The 13,801-nt window shown below is 41.8% G+C and overlaps 1 protein-coding gene across 1 annotated transcript; it reads right to left on the bottom strand.

Moving 5' to 3' along the window:
• Positions 1-9,519: 9,519 nt before the first annotated feature.
• IL9 (interleukin 9) lies at positions 9,520-13,555 on the bottom strand. Its single transcript, XM_006888137.1, has 5 exons — positions 13,442-13,555; positions 13,171-13,203; positions 11,499-11,630; positions 9,676-9,768; positions 9,520-9,630 (listed from the first exon to the last, which is right to left on the bottom strand). The coding sequence occupies exons 1-5, from the start codon at positions 13,553-13,555 to the stop codon at positions 9,520-9,522; spliced, it is 483 nt and encodes a 160-aa protein (XP_006888199.1).
• Between the last annotated feature and the right edge of the window lie 246 nt (positions 13,556-13,801).

Raw genomic sequence — 13,801 nt, 5'->3', positions numbered from 1 at the left:
AGTAAATGAGTCCAGTAATGACTTGGGCAGCCGTCTACAAGCACCAGTGGTGTCTCTACACACTAGCAATAGACCATCTGAGAGCAGCCAGCTGCCCTTTGCCAGGTTTAGGAACGTGGTTCTGTTGTTGTTATGTGCCTTTGAGTCACCTATGATTCGTAGTGACCCTTATGGATAACAGCTCTGCCCTGTTCTGAGCCAGTCTCATTGACTCTGACATATCTATCCCAATGACCCCAGTTACTGTATCAATCCATCTCATCAGAGTCTTCCTCTCCTGCACTGTCCCTCCACCTTTCTGAGTATGAGGTCCTTCCCCTTGGCTCTGCATTCGTGAGCTCTGTATCTCTGGGCTAGGTTTAGAACCTCTCTGAGCCCCAGTTCCCTCCCCTGTGTTTTGGGAATGGTTAACAGCCTCTAACATAAGAGTTGCTGTGGAGCTCCACTTAGATCGTTTATAAAACTTGTTTAGCAAAATGCCTGGCATAAAGTAAACAATAAATATTACAGTTCTTCTTCACCTTTTCAAGTTACCATCTTAATAAATATTAACTCGTCTGGAGAAACAAGGAGAGTGGTATTAACCACCTCACTGCTGAACCCTTAAATCATCCTTTGCAGAAAGGGAAGGCTTTTGCAGAAAAACAGGGAAACCCCCCAGTCACGCTAGTGGTTAACCTCTGGCGCTGAGTAGAACAGCTCATCTCTCTGCCTCTGAGGAGCTCTGCCCCTTGGTGCTCTAAGCTGTCTATGCTTATTGTGCTCAAGAGTATTCAAGGCAAGCTTAACATGCTACACAGAGTATTAATTTTTTACCTAAAAGAAGAGTACCTACAATAGTATTGCATGGTTTAAAATCAGGAAAGGTGTGTGTCACGGTTGTATCTTTTTCCTTACCTGTTCAATCTATTGTTGTTATTATGTGCTGTCGAGTCACTTGCAACTCACAGCGACCCTATGTACAACAGCCCTGAAACCTGCTCTATCCTGTGCCGCTTTTATTGTCTGTGATACACCTACCTTCATTACCCCAGTCACTGTATCAATCCATCTCATCGATGGTCCCCTCTCTTTCTCTATCCCTCGACTTTGCCAAGCATAATTGTCCCTCTCCGAGGGTTGGCCCCTCCTTACAACATGCCTGAAGTATGTAAGATGAAGCTTCAGAATCCTTGCCTCCAAGGAGCAGGCCAGTTTTATTCTCTATAGGACAAATCTGTTTGTTCTCCTGGCAGTCCATGGTATATTTAAAACTCTTCTCCAGAACCACAGCTCAAAGGCATCAATTCCCTTTCTATCATCCCTAGTCACTGTCCAGCTCTCTGACGTGTAGCAAGCAATTGCAAAGACTATGACTTGAGTCAGATGCACCTTAGTCTCCAGACTGACGTCGTTGCTCTTCAGTATTTTGGAGAGGTTCCTGAAAGCAGATTTACCTACAATTCATCACTTTATTTCCTAGCTGCTGGTACCAAGAGTGTTGATTGTGGAGCCAAGCAAACTAAAGCTATTAACAATCTCATTCTCCAACCTCTTCACCATCCATTATGATACATTGCCAATTGGCCCAGTGGTGAGAATCTTTGTTTTCTTGATTTTGAGCTTCAATCCATATTGAAGACTGCAGTTCTTGACCTGCAGCAAGCACTTCAGGTCCTCCTCAGTTTGAGTGATCAGGGTTGTGTCACCTGCATAACACAGGTTATTGATGAATCTTCCTCCAAACCTGATGCCACATTCCTCTTCATATATCCCAGCCTCCCGGATAATCTGTTCTACATATAGATTGAAAAGGTATGGGGACAGAATACATTCCTGGCATACACCCTTCCCAGTTTTGAACCATGCAGTGTCTCCTTGGACTGTTCTGATGAGTGCCTCCTGGTCCAGGTATAGGTTTCACATAAACACAATTAAATGATCTGGGATTCCCATTCTTCTCAGAGTCAGCCACAGTTTATTGTGATCCACACAGTCAAACACCTTTGCATAGTCAATGAAACGCAGACAGACATTCCTCTGATACTTTCTGCTTTCAGCCAAGATCGATTTAACATTAGCTATAATATCCCTGGTACCAAGGCCTCTTCTAAACCCAGCCTGCAGCACATTTGGTAGTTCTCTGTTGACGTGTTGCTCCAGTCATTTTTGGATGATTTTCAGCAGAATCTTGCTTGCATGTGATATTAATGATATTGTTTGATAATTTTCACACTCTGTCTGGTCACCTTTCTTTGGAATGGGGACAAATATCGATCTCTTCTGGTCATTTGGCCAGGTGGTTGTCCTCCAGATTTCTTCGCACAATTTAGTGAGTGTATACAGGGCAACATCTGTTTGTTGAAATATGTAAATTGGTATGCCATCAACTGAGCAAATAATTTGAGAATCTGGACTGAAAGAAGAGGAATGCAGCATCAACATCTGAGGTAGACTAGTCAACAGCTTACCTTACACAGGGAGTTCGGGAGGTCCAGTGGCAAGAAGCTGTGCTGCATTCCCAAAGGCATGTGGTTTGAATCCACCAGCTGCCCCTCAGGAGAAGGATGGACAATCTCCTCCCGTGCAATTAACTGCCTCTGAAAACCCGCTGGAGGGCCAGACAGCTATAAGTCAGTGCTGACTCAAGAGTACCAACAACAACCTTACACGCAGAAAGTGAAGAGGACTTGAAGCATTTTCTGAAGAAGAACAAAGATTAGAGCTTTTAATATGGCTTCAATACCAGAACAACAAAAATCTTCACCACTACACCACTGGACAACATCATGATGATGTTGTTGTTGTTGTTATGTGGCATCGAGTCACTTGACTCATAGCGACCCTGTGTACAACAGTCCTAAACTCTGTTCTGTCCTGTGCCAATCTCATTGTCTCTGACACACTCACCCGATTACCCCAGTCACTGAATCAATCCACGTCATAGAGGGTCTTCCCCTCTTGTGCCTGCCCTCCACCCTCCCAAGCATGATGTCCCTCTCCAAGGACCATTCTCTCCTTACAACATGACCAAACTATGTCTGATGAAGCCTCAGAATCCTTGCCTCCAAGGAGTAGCCCCGTTTAACCCTCTACAAGATGAATCTGTTTATTTTCTTAGCAGTCATGGTACCCTTAATACTCTTCTCCAACACCAAAGCTCAAAGGCATCAATTCTCCTTCTATCCTCCCTAGTCATTGTCCAACTCTCTGCCGCATAACATGTGATTGCAAAGACCATGGCCTGTATCAGACGCACTTCAGTCTCCAGAGACACCGTTGCTCTTCAGTACTTTAGAGAGGTCCCTAACAGCAGACTTTCCAATCGCAATACGTCTTTTAATTTTCTAGCTGCTGGTGCCAAGAGTGTTGACTGTGGAGCCAAGCGGACTAAAGCTGTGAATAATCTCAATCTCTTCACCATCCATCCTGATGCTGCCAATTGGTCCAGTGGTGAGAATCTTTGTCTTCTTGACATTAAGCCTCAATCCATATTGAAGGTTGCAGTCCTTGACCCTCTGCAGCAAGCATTTCAGGTCCTCCTCAGTTTCAGCAAGTAGGGTTGTGTCATCTTCATAACGCAGATTGTTGATAGATCTTCCACCAATCCTGAGGCCACATTTCTCCTCATAGAACCCAGCCTCCTGGATAATCTGTTCTGCATACAAGTTGAAAGGGTACGGAGACAGGACACATCCTTGGCATACACCCTTCCCAAATTTGAACCATGCAGTGTTTCCTTGCTCTGTTCTGATGAATGCCTTCTGGTCCAAGTATAGGTTTCACATTAGCACAATCAAGTGTTCTGGGATTCCCATTCTTCTCAGAGTCAGCCACAGTTCGTTATGGTCCACACAGTCAAGCACCTTTGCATAATTAATGAAGCACAGATAGACATTCCTCTGGTACTCCCTGCTTTCAGCCAAGATCCATCTAACATTAGCTACAATATCCCTAGTACCACAACCCCTTCTAAACCCAGCTTCGACTTCTGGCAGTTCTCTGCTGCGGTTCCAGTCATTTTTGGATAATCTTCAGCAGAATCTTGCTTGCATGTGAAATCAACGATATTGTTCTGTAGTTTACACACTCTGTTGGTTCACACCTTTTTTGGGGATGGGAACAAATATAGATCTCTTCCAGTCCGTTGGCCAAGTGGTTGTTCTCCAGATTTCTTGGCACAACTTGGTGAGCATGTCCAGGGCAGTATCTGTTAGCTGAAATATGTCAATTGGTATACCATCTATTCCTGGGGCCTTATTTTTTTGCTATTTCCATCAAAGCAGCTTGAACTTCTTCCTTCATCACCATAAGCTCTTGTTCATATGTTCTTTCATTAAATTCTTCTGTGTCTGTCAATTCCTTTCGATACAACGACTCAGTATATTCTTTCCATCTTCTTTTAATACTTCCTGGATCATTTAATATTCTCCCTAAAGCATCCTTGAGTGTAGCAACTCAAAGTTTGAATTTGTTCTTCAGTTCCTTGAGCTTAAGAAATGCTGAGCGAGTTCGGCCTTTTTGATTTTTCTGACTCCAGCTCCTTGTACATTTCATTGTAATATTTTATCCCACGCTGTCATCCCAGCTGCCTTTTGAAACCTTCTGTTCAGCTCTTTAGTATCTTGAATTCTTCCTCGTGCTTTGGCTTCTCTGCACTCCAGTGCAATATTCAGAGTTTCTTCTGACATCCATTTTGGTCTTTTCTTCCTCTTCTGTCTTTGTAATGAACATTTGCACTCTTCTTGAATGATACCCTTGATATCCTCCCACAACTCATCTGGTCTTCGCTCATTCGTGTTCAAGGCCTCAAACCTGTTCTTGAGATTGTTCTGAAATTCAGGTGGGATAGACTCAAAGTCATATTTTGGTTCCCATGGATTTGGTTTAATTTTCCTCAGCTTCAGCTTTAACTTGCATATGAGTAGTTGGTGGTCTGTTCCATAATCAGCTCTTGGCCTAGTTTTCACAGCTGATATTGAACTGTTCCAGCGGCTCTTCCCACAGATGTAATCGATCTGATTCCTATGCATACCATCAGGTGAAATCCATGTGTATAACCTGTGTTTATGTCTCTTAAAAAACATGTTTGTGATAAATAAGTCGTTGATTGTGCAAAATTCAAAAATTCTATCTCCAGCTCCATTTCTGTCGTTGAGTCCATGTTTTCCAGCTACTGATTCTACACACCGGACCACATCACCTTCGTTCAGGACACATTACCACTGAACTTAGGAGAAATATCATGATAGATGGGGAAAAGGTTCAAGGTGTGAACAATTTAATTTTACTTGGATTTACAATCAATCAATATCCATTGTAATGGTAGTCAAGAAATCAAAAGATTTATTGCATTAGGAAAATCTCCTGTCAAGAACCTCTCCAAAATGCTGAAGAGTAAGGATGTTAGTTAGAGATTAAGGTGCACCTGATCCAAGCCATAGTCTTTTCAATTGCTTTCTATGCATCTGAAAGTTGGACAATGAATAAAGATAGCAGGAAAAGAGTTGATATCTTTGAATTGTGATGTTAAAGCAGAGTGCTGAATATGCCACAGATGGCTAAAAGAACAAACAGATGTGTTTTGGAGAAAGTGCAACCAAGGCGCTTCTTAGAGCAAAATGGTGAAGCTTCATCAAACATACTTTGGACATGTTATCAAGAGAGGCCAGTCCTTGGAAAAATAGATCATGCTTAGAAAGATGGAGGGTCAGCAAAAGAGAGGAAGACCCTCGACGAGATGTATTTGACATAGTGACTGTAACAATGGGCTCAAATATGTTGGAGATCACTAAGCTTTCAGTCTGTTGCTCCAAGGATCACTATGAGCTGTGGATCACCTGACAGCACCTAATAATAAGAAGAAGAAAAAGAAATGACCCTCTACAGTACAGAATTTACCTTACAACAGCAGACAGCTCTTTACAGGTTTCTAAGAATTAAAGTAATGAGATAAATTTGATGGATGAGGGGAGGGGTATGTGTGTGTGTAGGAAATGGGAAAGATCTGGCGCGAAAAACAATGGATGTGAGTTTTTAAGTAAACCAGTATATAATAAAAATTTTTATTTTTATTTGTTCTAATTCTCAAGAAAGGCTATCCAAGTGAATAAGGAAACTAATAATATAATTTATATCATATGCAAGCAAAATATTGCTGAAGATTATTCAAAACTGGCTAGAACAGTGCCTATTTAGGGAACTGCCAGAAGTTCAAGCAGGATTTAGAAGAGGCCACAACACCAGGGATATCATTGCTGATGTCAGATGGATACTGGCTGATAGTAAGGAATGCCACAAGAATGTGTTTTTATGCTTTATTGATTATTCAAAGGCATTTGACTGGGTGGATCATAACAAGTTATGGCTGACATTTAAACGAATGGGAATCCCAGAGCACTTGATTGTGTTCATGTGGAACCTATACCTGTAGAAGGAGGTTGTTGTGTAAACAGAGCAGGGGAGCACTGCATGCTTTGGAACTGAGAAGGAAATGTGTGAAGGTAGTATTCAATATATATGCTGGGCAAATTATCTGAGAAACTGGACTCTATGAAGAGAAGTGTGACATCAGGGTTGGAGGGAGACTCATCAATAACCTATGTTATGCAGATGGCATAGATGCAGATGACATGCAGATAACAATCCTACTTGCTTAAAGTGAAAAGGACTTGAAGCACTTGTTGCAGAAGATGGAACGCAGTCTTCAGTATGGATTGCAGCTCAATATCAAGGAAACTAAGAGTCTTATCACTGGACCAATAGGCAGTACCATGATGGATGGAGAGGAGATTGAAATTGTCAACAGCTTCATCTTGCTTGGATCCACAATTGCCTGGTCTCTTGGTACCAGCAGTTCGGAAGTAAAGACATGCATTGAACTGGGAAAACGTGCAGTTAGGAACAATTCCAAATTATTGAGGAGTAATAATATCAGATCTGATTCAGGCCATGGTCCTTCCAATTATTTGCTATGTGTCTGAGAGCTGGACAGTGAATACGTATGACAGAATAATAATTGATGCCTTTGAGCTGTGGTGTTGGAGAAGAGCACTGAATATCTCATGGATGGCAAAGAGAATAAATAGATATATCTTGGAGAGGGTGCATCCAGAGTGTTCTTTGGAGGCAGGAATGATGAGACTTTGCCTCACATACTTTGGGCATGTTGCTAGGAGGGGCTGTTCCTTGGAGAAGCACATGACGTTGGCAAGAGTGGATAGTCGGCTAAGGAGTGAAAGACTCTCACCCAGGTGGATTGATAGGATGACTGCTGCAATGGGCTCTTGAGTGTCAGGAAGTGTGAGGATGGTACAGGATAGAACAGAGTTCAGATCTTTTGTTCATAGGGTCGCTGTGAGTCGTACTCCACTGGACAGTACCCAACAACAACAAAGTAGAATGTATATGAATGATTGTACGAAACACAATGTAAATGAAAGATTGAATAAAACACAATGTATATGAATGAAACATAATATAAAGGTAGTATTATATGAAAACCAACAAAAATATTGTAAAAATAAAGACATTTTAAAAGAAAATAAAGTAGTGGGAGTAAGTCATTCTGATGACAGATTACAGGACCCCAACCATAATCCTGCCTCCACCTGCCCATAATTCAGAGCAAGAGAGGTCAAAGAGGGCCTGTGTTGCAATGTTTTAAGGAGCCTTTCCCGAGCACCTAAGATATGTTCTGTATACAGTCATTGCCCTAGGAGTGCATACTAGACCTAGACACCAGTTTGTACTTTGCTTTTATATCTCAAAGGCCTTCACTCATTCATATAACACACACACACACACACACACACACACACACACACATCGTTTTATGCCAGGTGCAATACACCTGGAGAGAGAATGTGCATCTTGGAAGCTGAGAATCTCTGGAGTGGGCGTGGGGGGTGAAGCCAGGAGTCCTGGGGCAAGGCAGGTGCAGGACTAAGGGGAGGATGACTGCCGCCACCACGCTGCCCAGACAGTCTTGTTTAAGGATCCCTCAGGGTCTATCCTTCACTGGACACCGGCCTACCGTGTGTGGATGCTGGAGGAACATGTAAGGGGAACACATGAATTTTGACTCTAGGATTCTGCTCCATAACATCCTTCTTAAGTACTTAAGCCTTGAACATTTTTCTCTCTAACTCTGAGCGTGCCCACATTGTTGAGACTACCCTCTCACCTTCCGGACTTATCAAAGTTCTTCCTGATCCCAGGTTAGATGCAGATGCATGTCTTGTTTCTGGAAACTCTAATCCCTCAGCCTGTGCCTCCTTCCCACAGCTACAGAGAGCAAGGCCTCAGACCTGATCCAACCTCCCATGACAGCTGTCTGTGAACACCCCTGCCACAAAACCCAAAGTATTTCTGTCAACCTGGTGCCAATTTACAGTATCTTTATGTGAGTACTGAATATCGCACAGACTTCCGAAATAACAAACAAATATGTAGGGTGTGTGTGTGTGTGTGTGTGTGTGTAAAGTGTAGCCTGAGTGCTCCTTGGAAGCAAAGGTGAAAAGGTGATGAAGCTCTGTCTCATATTTTGGGCATGTTGCTAAGAGAAGCTGTTCCTTGGAGAGGGACATCATACTTGAAAAGCTGTATGGCCAGCAAAAATTATATGACTCCCAATGAAAAGAATTGACACAGTGACTGCAGCAACGAGCTTAAGTATGACAGAGATGATGAGTACGGCACAGAACAGGACAGGACAGGGTTCAGGTCTGTTGTTCATAGGACTGATATGAGTTATTCCCAACTTGGTAGCACCTAACAACAACATGTGTTTCAGAGAGTAGAACCGTATCTCACAGGGTGTTGTTAGCTGGAATCTTTATGGAAGCAGATCACCAGGACTTTTTCTGTGGTACTGCTAAGTGGTCTTAAGTCACCAACTTACCAGGCATCTGGCAAGCACAAACCCTTTTGCACTCTTCAGGACTCCAACACATATCAATATGAACACTACAGGCCCTGCTCCAGACCTGAGTCCCCACATACACATGCAAGATTAAGAGTCTTGTGATTCAGGGGGGACCTGAAAAGATGGGATGGCAGTAGGCAGAGATCAATGGTGATTAATTTCCTAAACCACAATGCATATAAATGATTGTATGAAATGCAATGTGAATGAGAGAATGTCTGGAACACCATGTACATGAGTGAAGCACAATGTACACAATTTTTCTATTCAAACCAAAATAAAATAAAAATTTTAAAAATAAAATTCCTTTATTGATGGGGGGGGATAAAAAAAGCTTGTGGTCACTACAGAAATCGATGACCTAGTCTGCCTATTGGCAGAGTTTGTAGCTTTCTCTGGCGCAGTAAGAAAATTAAAAAAACATCTAGAGAGAAATTTGAAATTCTTTATACATATATTTATTCCAAAATAAAGCTCTCAACAAATCATTACAACTGGTTTTGATTTAGAATAGCTTACTTTGTTGTTGATCTTTTTTTTAAGAAAGAAAAATCCCAAAAGCTTAAACAAGGTGGTATTATAATTCAATAAATATAATAAATACTACTTCATCTTCACACTTTGTTTCTCATGTTTTGTTTCTGGAAAGTTTCCAAGAGATGCTTCAGAAATGTCAGGGTGTTGACTGTTGTGGTTTGACTGCACCGGTGGTCACAGGAAAAAAACTGTGGGAATTAAGAATGACAAGAACAGATTGACTAAAACAGTACCAGACCCAGCAGTCCTGGAAGCCACTGCACCGGAAACCAGCAGGGAGTGAGGATGTTGGTGAAGAGAAGGGTGGGCAGTAGTGGGGCTGAGACCTAGAAGAAATGCATTGGGAGGACTAGGGTAGCATTCGGTGCAGACAGGACAGGTGGAGGACTCATCAGGTCTAGTTGCTCTCTCTGTTTTTTTCTCTATCTCACTCTGTCTCTGCCTCCCCCCCACCCCCGTCTCTTTGTCTCTCATTCTTATTCTCTCTCTCTCTCTCTCACACACACACACACACACATACACACACTCGCGCGCGCACACATACCCTCTAACAAATGGTTCTAAATCCCTCCATTAGAGGAAATTTTTCCTTCGAAGTTTTTTGGAACCTAGTGTTGTATAGTTACATTTTACCAGGTTCTCTTTCCAAAGTCATCTACAACATCAAGGCTGAGTGGGGATTTGGAGGCAACATAGACATGACTCAGGCCAAATCTTAACTCTGTCAAGTATTAACTATGTTGCCTGAGGCAAACCTTTTACCTGACTGAACCTCAATGTTCTCTTCTGTATAGTGTGGCGATAAAGTCTAACAATTTTTCTTAAAGTAAGAATCAAGAAAATAGTCCGGCAAACCTTGTAAAACTCAGACCTGTGTAAGGAAGAAACCTACCAGGGAAAGAAAATGCAAATATTTACTGCTAATAGAGAGTAATAGACAAACGGGAAGATAGCATTTTGTCAAAGCTGGCGGTCTCTCCTGGGCCAGGTAAACGAGGCAGACTGAACACCTAGCAGGGAGTGTGTCATGTGTGGCTGAATAGACAAAGGAAGGCCCACTGGCTTCCAAGGTCTCATGGAGAAACACTAATCCCTCGAGGGAGCAGAGCGCCCAGTAAGAGGAAGTCAACAGAGCCAGCTCTCATAAAGTACTTGCTCTAAAGAAGTAAAGAGATGTGCTGGGAGCATTTAGGGCAAGGGGCAGCTTCCATGTATGATCCAGTCAAACCTCCATCAGATAAACAAACAAGTAAACAAAACCCAAACCTACCTCAAACCCATTGCCTTTGAGTGGAAATCAATTCATAGCTCACCCTCTAGCAGGTTTTTGGAGACTAAATCACACTGGAGGAGACTGTCTGTCCTCCTCGAGGCATGATGGATTTGAACCACCAGAGAGGTGTATTTGGATTAGCAGCACAGTTTCCTACAGACTGTACCAGAGCTACCTTAGGCAGCTTCTTAAAAACTTATTGACATAAAAGAAATTCCAACTAGTGGTGCTATCACGTATGACACCTCCTCAGCCAACTGAAATAGGATCCTCTTTGCATTATAGCCCACAGCATCTGTTCAGTTAGCAAATGGAATTTCTAGGGTAATTTAGTCTTGTGGGGTTCTCGCCCTGGAGTCTCTAGCTTCTCACAGCCATCAGGATGAATTCTTCATTTTTTGATGAGAGAAGTCGATGGCCACACAGGTGTGAGTGCTCTATGGGGTAGGTCTCACTTTAATCATATCGATTAAATGGTATTTCTTAGTGATCTCTTCTCCATCTTCGAACTACCAAGTCCAATCTTAGCATCCTTTCTCATTCATATAACACCTGAATCATATCCACTTTAAAATCATTGTTGTTGTGTACCACCAAGTCCGGTGGGTTTTCAGAGGTAGTTAATGGCACCGGAGGAGACTGTCCACCCTTCTCCCGTGAAGCAGCTAGTGGATTCGAGACATGTACCTTGGGGTTGCAGTGCAGATTCTTACCACTAAGCCACCAGCCCTCCCTTTATAATTATTAACCACAGCAAATCACACAGAAAAAAAATAAACTTACCGGACAGTTATTCTTCTGTAGAAATTCAACTCTTTTTTTCACCTGCTGGAAATTCAGGTTGAAATCCTTTCCCATTGTGATGTTGGTTAACTGAGCCAGCCCCTCCTGGAAGCATGGTGTTGTACAGTTCTCCTGGTAAAAGATGAGGAATTATGAAGAGAAGCATTCAGAGAAAAAGCTTTGAGAAGGAATGATTCTAGATACTATTTTAATTTAGTCAGTGCAACCCAAATTTGCACAATTTTTAGACAGCCCTCTTGTCAAACTTGGAAATGATCTTTACTATTTTAAGAAGAGGAAATTTCCACAGTGACATTCCATGGAGGAGGTTTTTTGAAGGCTCCATCCAGAGATTAGGAGGCCTATGTGCTCTGGAAATAGCTCTGAGTGTCCTTCTCAATTGATACCTGTCTAAGTCCTGTCACTGTAAATTTGAAAGTACAGAGAAAGGAACTGCTTTTTCATACCAGTGTGATAAGTGGTACCAATCGTATACAGCCAGTGTTTCTGCTACAGCTAAAATCATGGCCTACAATTGGGCTGGAGACAGTTTTGAATGTGTAGTTCCTCTCTAAAACACACCACATCCTTTATACTCATCTGATAGTTGCTCCTTGGCAGGGACCATGTCTGACCTCAGCTGTGGTGAGACACTCAAGCCTCATCTTTGAGAGTAAAGCACTACAGGTTGGGTGTCTCTCCCTTATATTAACCAAGTTCCTCTAATCTGTCTATTTGACATTTGAATTAGAGACAATAGAATTAGAACCTTCCTGACCTCATCATGTCCATCAAAGTGGGGAGTGGGCTTGTCCGAGCCCTGTTCACTCCCCCACCCTACAATTTCAGACTGTTACCTCCCAGGACGCAGCATTCAAAGCATGCAGTAAGCTCACTGCCCCTGGATAGAGTCCAAGTCACAGTGACTCTATAGAACATAGTAGAACTGCCTCATGGGGTTTCCAAAATTGTCAATCTTTACAGGAGCAAACTGTAAACATCTTTTTCTTGTGGGTTTGAACTGTCGACTTTCAGTTCACAACTGAGCACCAACAACTACTGTGCCCCAAATCCTCTTTAAAGCATGTGATAGCCACTCTAAATTATACACAGAGAGACAGACAGACAGACAGAAGGACAGGAAGGAAGGAAAACAAGAGCGGGAGGGAGATAGAGGAAATGAGAGAAGGAAGGGGAGACAGTACAGAGAAGGAAAAGCAGAGTCATAGTTTACGGCAGGAGACAGATAAAGGATCGTCATTTTTCCCCCACATTGTTTCACAATCCTAAAGTCTATTAGAAAGTAATATGACAAGAACTGTAATATATAAAAACCCATTTCAGTTTGATTTCATTGTTCACATACCACTAACCTAAAAAGAAGCTACCTTTCTTTTTAAAACAGTGAGAATGCTCAAATTTCTCGAAGGCCTTAGAAAATACATAATCTAGAATTTCAAGAGCTTACTTTTTTAATTTTTTATTTTTTTTTCATTTCAATGAACATCTACAGAGATTTTGGAATTCCATTAATTAAGAGCTTACTTTTACAAGAGAGTATTAACCTGTAACAACTATCATTAAGGGAATGCTTCTTTATTTTGAAAGGTGATAAAGTAACTTCTTTTTACTTAAAAACAAGAGCAAGGCTTTATTCTTTTACTATACTTACAGATGAGATGGGAAGACAGAAGCAGTTCGTGGCCTGCAAGAGAGAGATTTCAGTGTGAAGATTCCAGGTGTAAAAATTAAAACTAAAATTCATTCTTTAAAAAGAGAATAAACTTACATTGTTGTTGCAGTTGCACTTGTAAGTTGGGTGATTCTAATGTGGAAATAGAGGGATAAAAACAATATTGGAAGATGAATTTTTCATCCTCCTGTAATTCACTAATATTTTTAATCGCTAACTTCTTCTGTCCATAACCACCTCCAAATCTTACCTCCAGCTTTTGGATGAGCTGTGCAACAGTGTTGGTCTCCACTAGGCTGGCACATTTGTTGTGAGCCATGGAGCTGAGGAACAGAGCAGAAGCAGTGATGATAGTCAGCAGCATCTTTACAAAGGATGGAAGGTCAGCTTGAATTCAGCTGTTTTTAAAGCTCTTTTTCAAACTTGGAAAAACCCTGACATCAAACTGATACCAAGGGCCCACTTTTCCTCTGTGACTCAGTTTGATTTTTTTTTTTTAATATCAAGTGGCTCAAACTTACAGTGAAAAAGAAAATCCTCAGAAAATATGCTCTTCAAGAAGTACTGAGATGCTGTAGGAAAAGTTAAAGATCTTCAAATCATCAGTGCT

The sequence above is a fragment of the Elephantulus edwardii genome, unplaced genomic scaffold (assembly GCF_000299155.1).
Source record: "Elephantulus edwardii isolate Elephantulus edwardi_28Jun2011 unplaced genomic scaffold, EleEdw1.0 scaffold00064, whole genome shotgun sequence".
In the NCBI taxonomy this organism is placed as follows: Eukaryota; Metazoa; Chordata; class Mammalia; order Macroscelidea; family Macroscelididae; genus Elephantulus; species Elephantulus edwardii.
This window is presented reverse-complemented; position numbering and strand designations above follow the sequence as displayed.

Bases quoted from the DNA above. Each gene is read 5' to 3' on its own strand.
- IL9 (XM_006888137.1), bottom strand. From the start codon at position 13,555: ATGCTGCTGACTATCATCACTGCTTCTGCTCTGTTCCTCAGCTCCATG. The intron at 11,631-13,170 runs GTAAGTATAGTA...ATCTTTTACCAG, and splicing joins TCTGTCTTCCCATCTCATCT to GAGAACTGTACAACACCATG. The intron at 9,769-11,498 runs GTAAGTTTATTT...CATTTCTTCTAG, and splicing joins TACAGAAGAATAACTGTCCG to GTCTCAGCCCCACTACTGCC.